The sequence below is a fragment of the Pristiophorus japonicus genome, chromosome 8, assembly GCF_044704955.1.
Source record: "Pristiophorus japonicus isolate sPriJap1 chromosome 8, sPriJap1.hap1, whole genome shotgun sequence".
In the NCBI taxonomy this organism is placed as follows: Eukaryota; Metazoa; Chordata; class Chondrichthyes; family Pristiophoridae; genus Pristiophorus; species Pristiophorus japonicus.
Genome location: NC_091984.1, coordinates 225,176,665 through 225,197,336, shown reverse-complemented (window position 1 = coordinate 225,197,336; position 20,672 = coordinate 225,176,665). Strand labels below are relative to the sequence as shown.

The 20,672-nt window shown below is 49.9% G+C and overlaps 1 protein-coding gene across 1 annotated transcript in view; it reads left to right on the top strand.

Annotated features, from left to right (window-relative positions):
- The window catches only part of sgsm1a (small G protein signaling modulator 1a), a 204,646-nt gene that overhangs the window by 160,398 nt on the left and 23,576 nt on the right, over nucleotides 1-20,672 (top strand). Inside the window, exon 18 of the mRNA XM_070888345.1 lies at nucleotides 17,846-19,042. Within this exon, the coding sequence (XP_070744446.1) occupies nucleotides 17,846-19,042 (1,197 nt within the window). The remainder of the gene's footprint in view (nucleotides 1-17,845; nucleotides 19,043-20,672) is intronic.

Below are 20,672 nucleotides of genomic sequence, written 5' to 3'. Positions count from 1 at the left end.
CTAAGGCTGGAGGCTGCAGACAAGTGTCAGGTTCAGAAGATGCGCGATCTGCCAGGGGGCAGTAGAAGGAGAAAAGCTGGGCCTAGGAGGGTGTAATGTATTCGCTTCATGTGTTCTTTGCTTAAGAATTCATAGCAACACATTGCTGCTAAGAATTAGTTGGTTTATTAGCAAAAGGTTTAACAATCACACTCCACATTACCAGTTCATCCACCAGGCTCACAACCACCTGCCTCATCGTGGATCCCCCAAAACCAACTGGCCGGGGTTTTATTGAGTCTTGTGAACATCACGTGATTGGCTAAGCCACTTCCAACTCAACAGCTCTACAACTATTTTGGTAGAAACTTTCATTCAAGTGCCCACTTGTTTTTTTGAGGGCACCAAAAACACAAATTAACAATTGAACATAAAGGGAACCTTTGTCCAATCAAATCAAATTAAATCAAATTAAAATTCTGTTCCCGGTTGAAATGATGCACTCCAGTCCCTCCGGCGCCCATCTCTCGTGGAAGGCCGCGAGCGTACCGGTGGACACCGCATGCGACATCTCCAGAGGACACCCTGGCTCGGATGTAACCGTGGAAGAGAGGCAGGCAGTCGGGCTGAACGACCCCCTCGACCGCCCGCTGCCTGGACCGGCTGATGGGCACCTTGGCCATGTCAACAGCTCTACAACTATTTTATTGTAATCAGAAATCACGTGCCCCTGATTAAAGAGGGGGGGGGGCACACTCCAAAAACTTGTCAAATGCCCCCTTGTTTTATTGAGGGCACTAAATCACAAATTATACAAGTGCCCCTTGGCTAAAAGGGGGGAAACACTAAAACCAACACAATAAACAAATTAAGTTTTAGATGTTAAAATCAAATTAAAATTTGGTTGCCGAGGGTGATGATGCACTCCAGTCCCTCCGGTGCCCACCTCTCACGGAAGGCCGCGAGCGTACCGATGGACACCATGTGCTCCATCTCCAGGGACACCCTCGCTCGCATGTAACCGCAGAAGAAAGGCAGATGGTCGGGCTGACGACCCCCTCGACCGCTCTCTGCCTGGACCGGCTGATGGCGCCCTTGGCCATGTCAACAGCTCTACAACTATTTGTTTCTGTGAGCATACTCACAATTGCATACGTTACAGAGGGAAGCAAAAAATAATGTGAGGGGGGGGGGGGCTGGACGAGTGGTGGGGGGAATAAGTGTAACACAACCTCAAAATAAATTCTGACTGTGACCATGCTGTGGTCCTCTGCTCGCTCACGAAAAGAACCTTAACTGGAGTTCACTTGTGGAGCTCTTTGAGCTGTTCTTTCGGTAGTGAAGGATCCTCCATCGTGTATCATCGATCGGTCCTCTGCTGAACTGAGCTCATTCTGTTTCTTGTCACCTCAGCAGAGATGGCGCTGTCGGTGAGGTGTCTGTAAAAGTCAGACGCCAGAAGAGATGCAACTGCCTGGCGCGGAGAGAGTTCTCCGCGCTTTGTAATGTTGTCGGTACTCGGGAATCGGGAGGCGAGGGGGAGGGGAAGCAGAGACGCACGTGGCCCCGTTTTCTTCATAGAGGGCCAACTGCCCATCGCAGCTCAACGCTCCAGCACAGGCACCTATTGGCCTGATGCTTCCTTGGGCTCGAAACCCATCCAAAGCTGGTGAGCTTCCACCAAGCTACTCATGGCTCTTGGGGGCGGTAGAACAGAATTATGCACCAACAAAGGCTGTAATTTAATCCATAGTGGGGTCCTACCTACGCGGAGGATTGTTATGCTCAGAAGACCGAGAAAGTGGATAAAAGTGAATCTTTAAATATGTGTTTTTAAAAAGGGGGAACTTTAGCAAGAGGGCCTTCATGCAGTGGCTTATCTGCGAGTATGTCTTCTGCCTGTGGCTGACTGTTACGTTTGCTGTTGGTTTATTAATACTGTGGTGTTTGTAGTCACCGTAACCTGCTACGTACTTGCCAACTGGTCCGGCTCACGATAGCAAGCACTTCTCCCAGTTAAAACCCTTTCAGATTGTTTTTCGCCATAATCCAAATCGTCACTGTTGGCGGAAATGTTCGGAGTGAGATTTTTGATCAATAGATTGATCCCAAAACCATCCAAGAAAGACTTGGATTTATATAGCGCCTTTCAACACCGAATGTCCCAAAGCGCTTTACAGCCAATGAAGTACGTTTCAAGTGTACTCACTGTTGTAATATAGAAAACGTGGCAGCCAATTTGCGCACAGCAAACTTCCACAAACAGCAACGTGATAATGCCCAGTAATGTGTTTTTTACTGATATTGATTGTGGGATAAATATTGGCCAGGACACCGGGGATAACTCCCCTGCTCTTCATCACAATAGTGCCATGGGATCATTTACATCCACCTGAGAGAGCAGACAGGGCCTTGGTTTAATGTTTCATCCAGAAAACAGCACCTCCAACAGTGCAGCACTCCCTCAGCATTGTACTGGAGTGTCAGCCTAGATTTTTGTCCTACAGTGGGACTCGAACCCACAATCTCCTGACTCAAAGGCAAGAGTGCTGCCCATTTCTATAGATATGTAAAGAGAAAAAGGTTAGTAAAGACAAACGTTGGTCCCCTGCAGTCAGAATCAGGGGAAGTCATAACGGGGAACAAAGAAATGGCGGACCAATTGAACAAGTACTTTGGTTCAGTATTCACGAAGGAGGACACAAACAACCTTCCGGATATAAAAGCGGTAAGAGGGTCTAGTAAGGAGGAGGAACTGAGGGAAATCCTTATTAGTCGGGAAATTGTGTTGAGGAAATTGATGGGATTGAAGGCCGATAAATCCCCAAGGCCTGATGGACTGCATCCCAGAGTACTTAAGGAGGTGGCCTTGGAAATAGCGGATGCATTGACAGTCATTTTCCAACATTCCATTGACTCTGGATCAGTTCCTATCGAGTGGAGGATAGCCAATGTAACCCCACTTTTTAAAAAAAGGAGGGAGAGAGAAAACAGGGAATTATAGACCGGTCAGCCTGACATCGGTAGTGGGTAAAATGATGGAATCGATTATTAAGGATGTCATAGCAGTGCATTTGGAAAGAGGTGACATAATAGGTCCAAGTCAGCATGGATTTGTGAAAGGGAAATCATGCTTGACAAATCTTCTGGAATTTTTTGAGGATGGTTCCAGTAGAGTGAACAAGGGAGAACCAGTTGATGTGGTATATTTGGACTTTCAGAAGGCTTTCGACAAGGTCCCACACAAGAGATTAATGTGCAAAGTTAAAGCACATGGGATTGGGGGTAGTGTGCTGACATGGATTAAGAACTGGTTGTCAGACAGGAAGCAAAGAGTAAGAGTAAATGGGGACTTTTCAGAATGGCAGGCAGTGACTAGTGGGGTACCGCAAGATTCTGTGCTGGGGCCCCAGCTGTTTAAACTGTACATTAATGATTTAGATGAGGGGATTAAATGTAGTATCTCCAAATTTGCGGACACTATAGTTGGGCGGCAGTGTGAGCTGCGAGGAGGATGCTATGAGGCTGCAGAGCGACTTGGATAGGTTAGGTGAGTGGGCAAATGCATGACAGATGAAGTATAATGTGGATAAATGTGAGGTTATCCACTTTGGTGGTAAAAACAGAAAGACAGACTATTATCTGAATGGTGACAGATTAGGAAAAGGGGAGGTGCAACGAGACCTGGGTGTCATGGTACATCAGTCATTGAAGGTTGTCATGCAGGTCCAGCAGGCGGTTAAGAAAGCAAATGGCATGTTGGCCTTCATGGCGAGCAGATTTGAGTACAGGGGCTGGGAGGTGTTACTACAGTTGTACAGGGCCTTGGTGAGGCCACACCTGGAGTATTGTGTACAGTTTTGGTCTCCTAACCTGAGGAAGGACATTCTTGCTATTGAGGGAGTGCAGCGAAGGTTCACCAGACTGATTCCCGGGATGGCGGTACTGACCTATCAAGAAAGACTGGATCAACTGGGCTTGTATTCACTGGAGTTCAGAAGAATGAGAGGGAACCTCATAGAAACGTTTAAAATTCTTACGGGTTTAGACAGGTTACATGCAGGAAGAATGTTCCCAATGTTGGGGAAGTCCAGAACCAGGGGTCACAGTCACATTACAAGATGGCTGCCTTTTATACCTGGGCTGCACACAAGTGTGCACAGTCCAATGACCTCCGACAGTGGCGCCACCTGGTGGCTAGTAAGCCCCAGCATACATACATACATGACAGGTTTCATGAACATTGCCAACCCCTCCTGCTGAAGGGATTGAGATGGAAACTGTGCTTTCCCCCACCTTCCAGAAAGTAGAAACTCCAGCTCTTAGGGGTCGAAATTCGGTCCTGCCGTTTTTTGAGGCGGTATCACCGGCTGAGTGCTGATTTTAACGGCAGGCGGTAGGTGCCGCCTCAAATTCAGTTTTGCCACCCAAAGACGAGAGAGCAGCGCTAATAGTGGCGTTGCACTCACCCTCGGGCGCCAACGGAGTGGCACCTCAGGAGGCCGACCGAATTTCCCCACGGTAAGCTGCCGGCATGCGAGAGGAATAAAAAGACAAAAACAAAATTTCCAACAATTTCCCTCACCCACACTTCCCCACTGGTCCCATTAATACCTAAATGCTAAAACATTTAAACATAAACACTTACCTTGATCCCTGGACGCTACGTCCCCGGGACCCCCGATGTCCCACCACCTTCCCCAGCCTTCCGGTAAGGCCACCGTAGTCACCTAATTTCAGAGCAGCGGCCGCAAGGGAGTGTAGCACGCTCGATGACGTCATCACGTGGGCTAGCGGCCGAGAGCGCATAGCTTTGGGGAAACGTATCTGTGGCTAGGTTGCATTCAGTTGCAAGCCACCGTGTTAGACAACAGTAGGCGAGGGCTTCTTAATGTGTCTCGGTAGATTACTGCATTACATGGGCCAGGTCAATCCCAGGTCTGTGCTGAGTTAGCCGGGGCAGCAATCAGGGAGGCTACAATTGGCCTGGGCACCCATGAGTGGAAAGGGCAGGGGGAGATAGAAAATCGGGCAGAGTTCCTGCTACTGACGGGCATCCAGTGGACCCCACCTCTCCCCCCCCCCACCCCACTCCCCTCCCCCCGTCGCTGGAAAGTGTTTGTGTGTGGACGATGGCCAAGGAAGAGGTTGGGCTTGGGTGTGACGCCTCCAATGACTCGCCATCTCCGCTGGCCTGGAGCACCCTCGCAAAATGGCCAGTTGAGTGGAGGTACTGGAGGAGGTCCCCGTCAGGAGTGGAAGGCAGAATAGTGGTCGAGCGAAAAGGCACAAGGAAAAAGAGATTCTCCCAACTATGTACGGTAATGGTGGCACAGTGGTTATGTTACTGAACTAATAATCCAGGGGGATGGACTAATGATCTGGAGAACAAGAGTTCAAATCCCAACATGAAATTTAAATTCAGTTAATTAAATAAATTTGGAATAAAAAAATCCATAATGGCGACCATGAAACAACCGGATTGCTGTAAATACCCATTTAGGGAAGGAAATCTGCCGCCCTTACCCAGTCTAGGTGACTCCAGACCCACAGCAATGTGGTTGACGCTTCAATTGCTCTCTGAAATAGCCCACCGAGCCACTCCCTTGAACCAAACTGCTGCATCACCACACGGATTAGAACGGTCCAAGAATGTGGCTCACCACCTTCTCGAGGGCAAGTAGGGACGGGCACTAAATGCCGGCCTTGCCAGCGACGCCCACATCCCCGGAACTAATGTTTTTTTTAAAAAAAAGGTTGGCAAGTAAGGAGCAATTTCCTGCTTTGTATTGGTGCTATGGTGCTGCGCTGTGTGACTTAATACGAGGTTTTCAAACCCACAGTCTGGTTTTGTTTCTGAATATACTGTTTTTTGGTTTCAAAGTATACATGAACTGTGTGAGCTCTGACTGTTTAAACTATCCTTTCATGTCTTAGATCCCAGCTTTCCTGCCACACTCGATGTTTCAGGTAAATACGTGGACACCTGTAAGCTGCCATTGTGAGGTCCATGTGTGTCTTAGTGAAGTGTGGGAGCATAAATGAAGGGTGCTTATATTTAACTAGCCAGTGAATTTTTTTTGACCCAATTTTTTTTTTTAAATTCCAGTGTTGTGGACTCCAACCACAGCCTTTGGTGATACAGAAAGCACCAAAACAATAAACTGGAGAATGTACTTGTAGAGGCGACAAGCTTGTGGCCTTCTCATTGACGACCAATTGACTCTGACACAAACAATGAGTTTCACTGCCTGGCAGAGAATGCCGGCTACATTTACTGAGCACGTTGAGGTGAATCTGGGGCCTGAAAAGCCGAAGTGATCGGATCCGAATTTAACACGACCCTTCCCTTCCCTCCTCCGCTTGTTAATTATTTTTCCTGCTCGATTTTGATGGGAAGGAGGAGCAAGAGAAAAAGTGGCCAAATCCCGGGGTGGGTGGGGAAGGCAATGGGTAGATGCCTTTCCGCAATTGCCGCCTTATGATTGGCCAGCCAAGTAGCAAGGACATTCTCTCGGGACTTATCCCCGCCACCCAACCCATGTGACTTTGACTCGTTTTTCTTTTCCCGTGGATTAAATCACAGAGGACACAACTTCACGGAATCTGTAGGCAAAATTGTGTACCAACCCATGAGACTATCTTCCAATTTCAGTGCAAAGAATGGTGAATTTGGGAAAGTGACAGCTTGTTCCCCTCATCCTCATCATCATCATCATAGGAACTCCCTCGGAATCGAGGAAGACTTGCTTCCACTCTTAAAATGAGTCCTTAGGTGGCTGAACAGTCCAATATGAGAGTCACAGTCCCTGTCACAGGTGGAACAGATAGTCGTTGAGGGACAGGGTGGGTGGGACTGGTTTGCCGCACGCTCTTTCCCCAGTGATGTGACTCCACCAGTGTGCACTCTCGGGGCAAAGCACTGGTGACCCTTAACCATGTTGTTTGGACACACTTCAGGTGACTGTGCCAGGGATTCATTTAACCCATGAACAGTGCAGCGTTTGGGCTGTAAATAAGTATGGAAAAGACGAGGGCTTAGAAATTGTCCATTTCGGGGTGTGTGGGGGGTCGTTGTTCGTGCGTCCACCCCCTCCCCCGCCCAGCCCCGCCCACATAAGAACATAAGAACATAAGAACTAGGAACAGGAGTAGGCCATCTAGCCCCTCGAGCCTGCTCCGCCATTCAACACGATCATGGCTGATCTGGCCGTGGACTCAGCTCCACTTACCCGTCTGCTCCCCGTAACCCTTAATTCCACGCTTGACTGGTGAGGTCCGAGGCTCTCCAGACCTCATTTTAATGTTGCCGGTGAAACGTCAAGAACCCGTCAGTCAAGAGGGCTCCAAGTTTGGGCCGCTGCTAGCGTCGAGTGGCTCTTGGGTAAGTGCTGTCGAAGATTGGGGCCAGGGGTCCGACATCGGAGGATGGCAAACGAGGTCAGTGGTCCGGGATCAGGGGTCCGGAGGGGAGGCCAATCAGGGGTCGGTAGCGGAGGCCTGGGGGGGGGGGTGGGGAGGGGAGGTGGTGATGAGGAGTTGGGGGCAGCGACGATTGATTGGGGGGGGGGGGCATTAAACGGGGGGACGGGAGTAGCAGGAATGCTTACATTCAGGTAAGTTACCACCTCTGGTGCAGACGATCCCTGGCACCGGTTTCCCTGAGTACGGTCTGCGATGGCACTGGCTCCTAAGAGCAAACCAATATTGGAGAGGGGACGTCAAACAGGTTCATAGGTTCTCTGCTTAAGAATTATTAGCAGCAAGTTGCTATTAAGAACCAGTTGGTTTATTAACAAAGGTTTAACAATCACACTACACATTACCAGTTCATCCACTAGGTTCACAACTGCATACGTCATCGTGGATGGCCTAGACCCAACTGGCTGAGGTTTTATTGCGTCTTGTGAACAGCACGTAACTGGCTAAGCCACTCACAATGCAACAGCTCCACAACTATTTTGTGTAGGAACATTAATACAAGTGCCCCCTGATTAAAGGAGGGGTCATACTCCAGAAACTTTCAATCAAGTGCCCCCTTGTTTTTTTTTGAGGGCACCAAACATTACAAATTAACAATTCAACATAAAGGGAACCTTTGTCCAATCAAATCAAATTAAATCAAATTAAAATTCTGTCCTGGTTGAAATGATGCACTCTAGTCCCTCTGGTGCCCACCTCTCGCGGAAGGCCGCGGGCGTACCGGTGGACACCGCGTGCTCCATCTCCAGGGACACCCTGGCCCGGATGTAACCGCGGAAGAGAGGCAGGCAGTCGGGCTGAACGACCCCCTCGACCGCCTGCTGCCTGGACTGGTTAATGGTCACTTTGGCCATGCACAGGAGCAGTCCTATGAGGGCAACAGCTCCACAAACCTGTGAGCATATTCGCAGGGGCATACATACATTACAGGTGTTAAGCCCTTTATTTACAGGTGCAAGAGTCCAGCGCTTGGTTCAGGTGTGGTTAAAGGATGCCTCTTGTTTGACCTAGCTCAGTATGGCGGGTGGTACATTTCTGGCCAGATTTGTGTGCATGCTTCTTGTCCATCATTGGGGCGCTGTGACTGAAGTTTCTCGGCCAAGAACTTCTAGCTGTAGGATATCATTCTGCCAGGACATACGCAGATGTTGCTTGATCAAGCGTTAAAATTGTGCTTCCATTCGTCAATAGAGTTTCCCTCACTACTCCTGAGTTTGGGGGCAGGGAGAGTGTTCCCAATATTTCCATTCCTGGTTGCTGTTCAGTTGGAAAGTGCATGTTGGATGATAGGATTTGGCTGAATAGCCGCCTAATGCTTGGGCCTCGGTTTTACCCCCCCGCCCCTCTCCTCCCATTGCCCAGCGAGAATGGTGTGTGGGATGGGTTAAGGATTAGGTCGGGTCCACTTACTGGCTTGAGATCGATCTGTTCCCACCAGCGCCATTTCGGCCATGCTGACTTTGAAGTTGGACGGGCCTCCAGGAAAAGGTGGGGGAGGGGGGCCTACATTTAACTTCAAATGTAGCGGCCCGATGACATCGTCGGCACCGTGACAGGATCTTAACGGAGAGTCTGGGGGAATCCCGCATTCTCTCTGGAGCCCGGCAGCAGAACCAAGGCGAGAGATGCCAACTGGCGAGAAGAGGCTCAGGTAAGTTTTCAAAAAGGTTACTTCTCTTTGCGGGCCAGGAGGAACAGAAATGCTTCAGCCCCCTCCACCAAGCCCCGCCAGGAGAAGCCTCGGCCTCCCCTCGGTCGTGGTGGAATCCCACCGCCATGATCGCCTCCAGATCCCTCCAACTCCTGACTGCTAGGGATCGTACCCACGGCTCCCCGGTTGTGGCCTGTTGCTCCCGCCCACCGGCCAGACGGAACTCCGGGAACACCAAGGCAAATGAGGTGCTGCCGTTCAGGTCGGCTGGGCTTCTGGCCCCTGAATTGCCCGACTGCACTGCCCGCAGTTGGGGATCTCGCGCACGTTCCCAACCCCTCCCCTTTTAAATCGGGGCCTTGCTATCTAGGCTCACAAATGACCACTTGGGTGGGGTGCAGGGGAGGGGGGAAAACATTGCCGCTGACACTGAATCCCAGAATGAGTCTGCATTTTCATCAGAGGAGGAGAGACAACTGGAGGGGGAATGTGGGAAGAGAAATCAGTCAGAAATGTACGGGGCAAAAGACATATTTACGTTAATCATCTCAGGCAGGCAGAATGTTCTGGTCCAACGGCAACAATGAGCGACTTAAATGCAGTGAATTGAGCTATCACCATTCATAGTTAATGTAACTATTTACGTTAGGCGAATTGTTACTAAAAGCCGGCAATATTTGTATTCACTTAAGATACGTCCTTACTATACAGTATAAATGCACACGAGGCCCATGCTTGAGAGAAGGTCAGTCTGTGACCTGTCCTTTATTCCATAGCACTCAAGTGATGGAAGTGGGTGGAGCTTGTCCTTTTATATCTGAAGGTCCAGGTTAGGAGTGTCTCCCACAAGTTCACCACCTAGTGGTCAATGTTCTCACAGTGTACAACTTAGGTCAGATTATACATGGATTACAATGCTGGTTGAATACATGACATCACCTCCCCCCCCCCAAAGTGTTATTGGGATCACAGGTTGAGTCTCTCTGGTGGTTTACGCTCTCTTGTAGAGCGCCTGAGTTGGGGCTCCGGTTGTTGGGCGCTGGCCTGAGTGTCTGCTGTTTGCGGTGCCTCAGGCCTGTCCGGATTACCCACAGTGACTAGGCTCTCCTCCCTTTGGTTCTTGTGTTCGGTCACCTGTGGTGGAGTGAACTCTACATCGTGTTCTTCCTCTGCTTCTTCTATGGGGTTGCTGAACCTTTGAAATTTTGTTTGATCCACATGTTTGCGGCAGATTTGTCTATTGGTAAGTTTAACTACCAGAATTCTATTTCCCTCTTTGGCAACCACAGTGCCTGCGAGCCATTTGGGCCCTGCAGCGTAGTTGAGGTCAAAACCAGGGTCATTTACATCAATACATCGCGCCCTCGCATTCCTGTCATGGTAGTCATATTGTGAGTGGCGCCTGCTCTCGACAATTTCTTTCATGGTGGGGTGTATAACTGGGTTTTGAGCGTCCTTTTCATTAGCAGCTCTGCGGGTGGAACCCCTGTGAGCGAGTGTGGTCGGGATCTATAGGCCAACAGGTGGCGTGATAAGCGGCATTGTCGGGAACCCCCTTGGATTCTGAGCATCCCCTGTTTGATTATCTGCACTGCCCGTTCTGCCTGGCCGTTTGAGGCCGGCTTGAACGGTGCCGTTCTGACATGGTTAATTCCATTGCCTGCCATGAAGTCCTGGAATTCAGTGCTTGTGAAGCACGGGCCATTGTCGCTGACCAAGATGTCCGGTAGACCGTGGGCGGCGAACATTGCCCATAGACTTTCTACCGTGGCAGAGGATGTGCTTGAATTTAAAATGTCACACTCGATCCATTTGGAGTAGGCATCTACTGCAACCAAAAACATTTTCCCCATGAAAGGACCTGCGTTGTCCACATGGATGCGTGACCAAGGCTTGGCGGGCCAGGGGCTAAGGGGGGCTTCCCTGGGCGCATGGCCCAGTTGGGCACACGTGTTGCACCTGCGAACACAAAGTTCCAGATCTGCGTCTATCCCTGGCCACCAAATGTGTGACCTGGCAATTGCCTTCATCGTGACAATGCCCGGGTGCCCATTGTGGAGTTCTCTGATGAACACCTCTCTGCCCATCTGGGGCATGACTACGCGGTTTCCCCACAGTAGGCAATCGGCCTGAATTGAGAGTTCATCCCTGCGCCTGTGAAATGGTTTAAATTCCTCAGGGCATGCCCTGTATGTGGCTGCCCAGTCCCCATTCAGGACACATTTCTTGACTAGAGACAAGAGCGGGTCTCTATTTGTCCAGACTTTGATCTGACGGGCTGTCATAGGTGAGCCTTTACTTCCGAAAGCTTCAACAGCCATGACCATCTCAGCAGCATGCTCGGTAGCCCCTTCAGTGGTGGCTAGTGGGAGCCTGCTGAGTGCATTAGCGCAGTTTTCGGTGCCTGGTCTGTGCCGAATAGTCTCGTCCTAGGAGGCTAACGTGAGTGCTGCGCGTTTGCAGGCCGATGCGTTTGCATTTATGGCCTTGTTGTCGGCCAAAAGGGACATTAGGGGTTTGTGATCTGTCTCCAGCTCAAATTTCCTGCCAAACAGGTACTGGTGCATTTTCTTTACAGCATATACACTTGCAAGCGCCTCCTTTTTTACCATCCCATAGCCCCTTTCTGCCTGGGACAGACTTCTGGAGGCATAAGCTACCGGCTGTAACTGACCCTTGGCATTGACATGCTGCAACACACACCCGACACCATAGGACGACGCATCGCACGTTAACACAAGTTTCTTACATGGGTCATATAGCGTTAACAGATTGTTGGAACATAACAAATTGCGTGCTCTATTAAAAGCCCTTTCTTGGCTGTCCCCCCAGACCCATTCACGACCTTTGCATAGGAGCACATGTAGCGGCTCTAGCAGCGTGCTCAATTTGGGAAGAAAGTTACCAAAATAGTTCAGGAGCCCCAGGAATGAACGCAGCTCCGTCGTGTTACGGAGTCTGGGTACTCTCTGGATCGCTTCCGTCTTGGACGCAGTAGGGCTGATCCCGTCTGCTGCTACCCTCATCCCCAGGAATTCTACCTCTGGAGCTAGGAAGACGCACTTCGCCTTTTTCAGTCGCAGCCCTACCCGGTCCAGTCTGCATAGCACCTCCTACAGGTTGTGGAAGTGTTCTTCAGTATCGTAACCCGTGATGAGGATGTCGTCCTGAAAAACCACCGCCCCTGGAATCGACTTGAGGCTTTCCATATTTCGTTGGAAGATCGTGGCGGCCGAGCGAATCCAGAACGGACATCTGTTGTACTCAAACAGCTCCTTGTGTGTCGTGATGGTGGTCAGCTTCTTCGACTCACTCGCCAGCTCCTGGGTCATGTAAGCTGAGGTCAGGTCCAATTTTGAAAAAAGTTTGCCACCGGATAGCGTGGCAAAGAGGTCCTCCGCTCTCGGTAGCGGGTACTGGTCTTGGAGTGACACCCAATTGATGATAGCCTTCTAATCGCCACATATCCTGACCGACCCATCCGCCTTGAGCACCGGCACAATTGGGCTCGCCCAGTCACTGAATTCGACTGGCGAGATGATGCCTTCCCTCAGCAGGCGGTCCAATTCGCCTTCTATCTTTTCCCGCATCATGTACGGCACCGCTCTGGCCTTGTGGTGTACTGGCCTGGCATCCGGGTTTATGTGAATCACTACCTTGGCCCCCATGAAAGTGCCAATGCCGGGTTGAAATAATGAGTCAAATTTGTCCAGGATCTGTGAGCATGATACTCGCTCCACAGAGGAAATTGCATTGACATCGTCCCATTTCCAGTTCATGACCGCAAGCCAACTCCTCCACAGTAGTGCGGGACCGTCCCCCGGGACAACCCAGAGTGGCAACCTGTTCTCCGAATCTTTGTGGGTCACGACTACCGTGGCGCTGCCTAGCACCGGAATGATCTGCTTTGTGTATGTCCGTAGCTGTGCATCAATCGGCGATAATTTTGGCCTCCTGGCCTTGGACGCCCACAACTTTTTGAACTGTTTGATACCCATCAGGGACTGGCTGGCCCCCGTGTCTAGCTCCATTGATACTGGGATGCCATTGAGGAGCACTTGCATCATTATCGGTGGCGTCCTGGTGTTTGAACTGTATACGTGCTCCATATGAACTCGCTGAACTTCAGCTTCCAGCGACTTCCCCCAGCGTTCATTTCTGCAATTTCTGCAGGTATTTTGCTCATCTCTGCAAACTCCGGCTGAGTGTGTGCCTCCACACCCCCAACATGAGCTGCTGTTTGAAACAAAAGGTCCCTTGCCAGTCGATCGTCCCTGACTGCCCCTGTTATTGTCCTTGAATGCACCATTAACAGATGTTGATGGCCCCATTACTGGCCGCATTGTCCCTTGCAATGGCGTGAATCGCCGGTCAGCTTGCCATTGTCTCTGTCGAACTCCCCCTCTGGGTTTCGACTACATGTTGGGGCATGCCCGATTGCCCTTGTCTGCCTGGAGAACTGTGTGCTGCTTTAACAATGTTGAATCTCTGTCCCAACCATTCCTTAACACAGTACCTCTCGTCTGTTCTGCTCGTGGCCATGCTCGCATGGTTTAAATCCCAGTTTCTCGTTGCCATTGATACGTCCTTACTATACAGTATAAATGCACACGACGCCCATGCTTGAGAGAAGGTCAGTCCGTGACCTGTGCTTTATTGCATAGAACTCAAGTGATGGAAGTGGGTGGAGCTTCCCCTTTTATATTTGAAGGTCCAGGTTAGGAGTGTCTCCCACAAGTTCACCACCTAGTGGTCAGTGTTCTCACAGTGTACAACTTAGGTCAGATTATACATGGGTTACAATGCTGGTTGAATACATGACAACTTAAGCCATAGTGTTAGCGTGTTTTGACATTTCATTGTCGAGGATTCATAGAATCATAGAAATTTGCAGCACGGAAGGAGGCCATTTCGGCCCATTGTGTCCGTGCTGGCCAAAAAGAGCTATCCAGCCTAATCCCACTTTCCAGCTCTTGGTCCGTAGCTTTGCAGGTTATGGCACTCAACGTGCACATCCAAGTACTTTTTAAATGCAATAAGGGTTTCTGCCTCTACCACCCTTTCAGGCAGTGAGTTCCAGACCCACACCACCCTCTGGGTGAAAACACTTATCCTCAATTTTCCCCTCTAAACCTCCAACCAACTACTTTAAATCTATGCCCCCTGGTTATTGACCCCTCTGCTAAGGGAAATAGGTCCTTCCTATCTACTCGATCTAGGCCCCTCATAAATTTATATACCTCAATAAGGTCTCCCCTCAGCCTCCTCAGTTCCAAATAAAACAGACCTAGCCTATCCAATCTTTCCTCATGGCTAAAATTCTCCAGTCCAGGCAACATCCTCATAAATCTCCTCTGTACCCTCTCTATTGTCATTACATCTATCGACACCCATAGTTCCTGTAGATGTAAATCAGAGTAGCTCACCATATGTCACGATGCATGCTGGGCTCTCTGCAAATACCGTGGTGTTGACACAAGGAACAAATACATCATTAAATATGTCCCTGTGACCGCCGTATCCAAACCTATCAAACGATCCACTGCCGACCAGCGTGCAGCCAGGCAGAGACTAGTGAATCCATCACATCTTCCCCCGCCCCTGCTCCCATCCGGAGAGAATCACGTCACGTAAAGCACTTGTCCCTTCTATCGGAGCTTCAGGAAGTGTGGAAGAAGAGAAGGCTCTCAGGCCCCATCAAACCTGCTCACCCTGTTAAACACCAGAGGAAAAGTTTGGCGCAAATACTCCCTCATCCCCCACAGCGGAATTCAGAATGGTCATCCATCCGCCCATCTCCTCTACTCAACCTTGGCCTGTGATCTTCCACAGACATGTTCAACTCTTGCCCAAGAGAAAAATTGCATCCTGTAAGTATCTGATGGCCTTAGTCTGGTGCCCTACAACCTCCAATCCGGTTCCCGATTAGATATTTATTCAGTTTATTTCAGGAGGTTCCTCTCTGGGAGTTGTCCAATTCTGCACCTCGAGCTTTGGTGCGCTGACTGGCTTCAGGTGCATGGACACTGATATGTAGCCAAGTTGTGTGAAAGGCTTAAACAGCTGAAAATGGTGACTTGACCCAGGATTCAAAGATGTCTCCCTGGGCCAGGAGTTAGTTTCACTCCAATTTAATTGGTGTGGGGATAAAATGAGAACATTGTGCCTGAAGCAAAAATGGAAGTGAACAAAATAGCAATACTGTAACAGGAAAAACTTTGGGTCGGCGCTGCATTCATTGATCTCAGAGAAGAGTGTCTCGGCACTGAAATTGGATTTAAGGCCCCCAAGGGCTAGATTTTCGGCTCGTTGTTGTCTCTGGTTTGCCCCGGAGGGGTGCCAATGGCGGCGGTAAGGTCTGCCAGGCGGGCGGCCAGCTTGCAGCGCCCCGCCAGGATTTTCGGGGCCAGTTTCGGCAAGGCGCGGCGCATTACCTCCCAGAAGAGGCGAGTCGGTGTGCAACACTCCTGGTTGCGACACCGGCTCCATTTTTGACTCCTGCCCGACCCTTAGCGCTCTGTAGCGCCCCCCCCCCTGTGGCGGTCCGACCTGCAGCGGCCGCAGTGAGGTCAGTAATGCCGTCCTCGGGTAAGCGTGATTGTTTTTGTTTGCGGTTTATGTTGTGTGAGTTATTTATTGGGAATGTTTTTGGTGTTTCGTTCCGAGGCCGGCTATTTAGCTCGGGATTGGCGCTTGCTCAGCCGGCCAAGCGCCCTCAGAAAGGTGCGCAACGCCTCCCTTTGCGCTTCCCCCCCCCCACGCTCGAGGCCCAGCTGCCCAATATTGCTGACTGAGGCGCAAACTGTTCCCAGGCACAAACCATATCACCCCGCCAACATTACTGCCCCGAAATGAGCAGAGCCAAAAATCCAGCCTGCGGAAGGGGAATAAATTTGCCACGTTTTTTTTTATTCTTGATTGCTCTCTGGTGTTTCCTCCTGGAAAGGGATATTGGGAGAAGCAAGGGTCAGGCTCGATGTCCTGGGTGTCTGGTTGAACAGCCTGCCCACACACGGGGTAATCTTAAACCAACCCCCCCCCTCGACGGGAAACTAGCAGGATTGGATCGGCCCATTTTCCCCCCTGCCCGATTTTACGGGTCAGCCGAGGCTCAGTGGGCAACACTCTCGCCTCTGAGTCAGGAGGTTGTGAGTTCAAGACCCGCTCCCGGGGCTTGAGCACAAAATCTAGGCTGACACTCGCAGTGCAGTGCCGAGGGAGCTGCCGTCTTTCGGATGAGACGTCAAACTAGGGCCCTGTCTGCCCTTTCAGATAAAAACTCCCATGGCACTATTCGAATAAGAGCAGAGGAGTTCTCTGCAACCCCCCCCCGCCCCCACAACCCCCTTGCCCCTGGGAGTCCTGGTCAATATTTATCCCCTAACCAACGCCTGAAACAGATTATCTGGCCATTTAGTTTATTGCCTGCTTGTGGGAGCTTGCTGTGTGCAGTTTGGTTGCCGTGTTTCCTACGTTACAACAATGACTACACTTGGAAAAAGTATTTCATTGACTGTAGAGCACTTTGAGATGCCCGGTGGTCATCGTGAAAGGCGCTATATAAGTGCAAGTTCTGTTTTTTCATTGACTTCAATGGAGGAGGTAGATTGGTGGGGGGGGTGGCAGGTTATAAAACGGGAAGCCGATCCAAACAGGTTCCTGCTCGGCTCGTTATGCTAAAATGGCCACCAAGGTGCCTCGGCTCAGTAGAGTGAGGAGCTGGAGGTCAGACGTTGCCTGTGGACCCAGCACAGAGTCAGCGCCCACAGTGCAACAAGCCAAATAGAAATTTAAAAAATAGTACGACCCTTTCTTTCCCCCCCAATCGCCTTCCCTGCCCAGTGCAGAGTACATTTAAAAAAAAGACTTGCATTTATATAGCGCCTTTCACAACCACAGGACGCCTCAACGCACTTTACAGCCAATGAAGTACTTTTGGAGTGTTGTCACTGTTGTAGGGAAACGTGGCAGCCAATTTGCGCACAGCAAGCTCCCACAAACAGCAGTGTGATAATGACCATATAATCTGGTTTTGTTACGTTGATTGAGGGATAAATATTGCCCAGGACACCAGGGATATCTCTGCTGCTCTTTTTCAAAATAGTGGCCATGGGATCTTTTACGTCCACCTGAGAGAGCAGACGGGGCCTCGGTTTAACATCTCATCCGAAAGACGGCACCTCCGACAGTGCAGCACTCCCTCAGCACTGCACTGGGGTGTCAGGCGAGATTTTCTTTTGTTCTCAAGCCCTGGAGCGGGACTTAAACCCACAACCTTCTGACTCAGAGGCGAGAGTGCTGCCCACTGAGCCACAGCTCACACTCCCATCCAAGAAAGGTTTGTTTAGATAGTAAAGGTTTAAACATCAAAAAAACACACTGGATAAAGGGCTGTAAAACAAGAAGAAGCTCCAGAACAAGCCAAGGTAGAGTCATCACCATTGGGGAAAGGTTATGAGTGGGATTTTGGATTGAAAACAGCGAGACCCACTCACAAACGCATTTAAACGCAAGGAGCTGTGTTTGTTTTTTTTAAAGAGTGAAATGCGGGAAAATAGGTCACGCTTTTAAACATGAGACTCAATAGTTGAGTGAGTCCACTTTCGAATGGATGAGACTCAATGGTTGAAGGAGCCTCTGCTTCTGCTCGAGTTAGCCACGACCACTAGAAAGTTGCACGACTGCCCTCCTTGCTGCGTAACCTTTATTGGCTCTTTTCTTTGTTGCTCTCAGGTGTTTGAGTCAGTGGAAGAGGCTGAGGCTGAGGCCGAGCAAATGGAGAAGGAGGCGGGGACTGATGGTGATAAACAGACAGCGCCCATTGCGAACGGCACTGTGCCCAATGGCACCTACTCCCCGGACTCTGGTCATCCATCCTCTCGCAACTTCTCCACCACGTCTGGTTACTCAGAGCGCAGCTTCAGCACGGAGGAGGTGATACAGTGCAGCCACCACACAGTGGCACAAAGACGGGGAAGTGCGGTAAACAAGGCCGAACCGAGCTCAGAGGAAGCACTTCCTCCCCAAGCGGAGCTGCAGGGACAAGTAACTCCCCGAGAGCGGCTTCCGGAAGAACTTCCTGTGGTGGGCGGATCCAAAAAAGTAGTTCCTGTTCGGGAGGGGTTACAAGAAGCACTTCCTGTGGTGGATAGATCAGAAGAAGTACTTCCTGTGGCGGATAAATCAGAAGAAATCATTCCTCTGGCTGATCGATTGGAAGAAATAGTTCCACTGGCGGATAGGTCAGACGAAATAGTTCCTCTGGCGGATAGATCGGAAGAAATAGTTCCTCTGGCGGATAGATCGGAAGAAATAGTTCCTCTGGCGGATAGATCGGAAGAAATAGTTCCTCTGGCGGATAGATCGGAAGAAATAGTTCCTCTGGCGGATAGATCGGAAGAAATAGTTCCTCTGGCGGATAGATCGGAAGAAATAGTTCCTCTGGCGGATAGATCGGAAGAAATAGTTCCTCTGGCGGATAGATCGGAAGAAATAGTTCCTCTGGCGGATAGATCGGAAGAAATAGTTCCTCTGGCGGATAGATCGGAAGAAATAGTTCCTCTAGTGGATAGATTGGAAGAAATCGTTCCTCTGGCCAATCGATTGGAAGAAATAGTTCCTCTGGCGGATAGATCGGAAGAACTACTTCCTGTGATGGATAGATCAGAAGAAGTAGTTCCTCTGGCTGATGGATCAGAGGGTGTGTTATCTGTGGTGGAGTTTTCAGTGCAAATACCTCCTGACTGTGAGGGGTCAAAAAGTGACCATCCCATGTTTAAAACCGAAGAGAATGTGACTGAGCAAGGGCTGGTGGGACGAGATGAAGCACTGCCTGTTGGACAGGAAATGGAAGGTTTTTGTCAGCTGAGTGTGGCTGAGAGCAACGCCAATACAGTGTCTCCAGTCTCCTCCACCGGAGTGACATACGCCGTGAGTACTGTTGGTCGGCCAACACCACACTGTTCTTGCTGTGGGAGAGCCAGCGTGCGCTCCCTTTATAATTTTCCTTCTTAAGTTTAATCCCAAATGTTAGATACAAAGCCAATAGATCTGTCTGGTTTCCCTTTTGTTTTTGGAGCCTGAGCCAATATTTTCGCTTTTTTTGTTTTAAATTCAAACAAAACTTCTTGTGCTCATTGAAGATGATGGTGGGGATTTTTATTCCAAGTGGCCAGCGTGCGCATTGAGCGCAGGAAACTGACGGGCAGGAAAAGACCCGCTGGTCCGTCAAGCCTGCTCCACGCTCGGTATTTCCACCATGGTTTCTTTGCTTAACAATTCATAGCAACACGTTGCTATTGAGAACTAGTTGGTTTATTAGCAAAAGGTTTAACAATCACTCTCCACATTACCAGTACTGACCCAGAAAGTTCTCCCGAACACACTTCAGAAATTCTTCCTCCTCCCTGCCCTTTACACAATTACTATACTTAGATAGTTGGAGTTCTCCATTATCACTAGTTCCTGCGCCTCTCTGTAATTTCTCTGCAAATTTGCTCCTGTATATCCTTCCCACTCGTTGGCGGCCTATAGAATACACCTAATAGCATAATGGCACCTCTATTGTTTCTCAACTCCAACCAAATAGATTCTGTCCTTGACCCCTCCAGGACATCGTCTCTCTCCAGTATTGTAATATTCTCCTTAATCAATACTGCCACCCGCCCTCCTTTCTTTCCTTCCCTTCTTTCCTGAACACTTTATACCTAGGAATATTTAGTACCCAATCCTGTTCTTTTTTAAGCCAGGTCTCCATTATCGCCACATCATATTCCCATGTGCCTGCAGCTCGCCAACCTTATTTACCACACTTCATGCATTCACCATCATCATCATAGGCGGTCCTTCGAACGAGGATGACTTGCTTCCACATGAGTTCACAGATGTTTCAATGAAGGACCCGATGCTCCAGTCCTGAACTCCAGTTGAGGGGGTGGAAGATGCCTGTATGTGGATTTTTTTAACGTGTGGTGACCGTTGCACATCAGCCACCACACGGGCTTGACAGAGCTCGGCTTTTATCCAGTGGCAAGGGTTAACCAGGACAACTGGAGACCTGCTCTGCTGCATGGACCTAGTGCGCACATATGTCGTAGTGTGGGCTGGGCCCGTGCTGCCCCTGGGCCCTGAACTCTCATTCGCCTCACCTCTGCCCGCGATGATCCAGGGCCCTGCACTCCAGCTCTATTTATAGCCCCGACCTGCGGTAGTGTTCTCTCACAGGTCGGGGCTACCCACAATGTGCATTCACACACATGCACTGTAAACCTATCTTAGACCAGCTTGTATTCTCTCGGAGTCTGACCCCACCTAATACCATATTACAGGTATTTCTTACTCTAGTGCTGTCTGTCACTCCAATCCTTTGTGCACCTTGTTTCTCCTTTCTAATGCTACATCCTGGTGTAAATCCCACTGCTGGATTAGTTTAAATTTCCCCAACAGCACTAGCAATGCCACCCCACCCCTGAGGACATTGGTCCCAGCTCTGTTAAGATGCAACCTGTTCGGCCTGTACAGGTCCCACTTCCCCCAGAAACTGTACCAGGGTCTCAGGAAT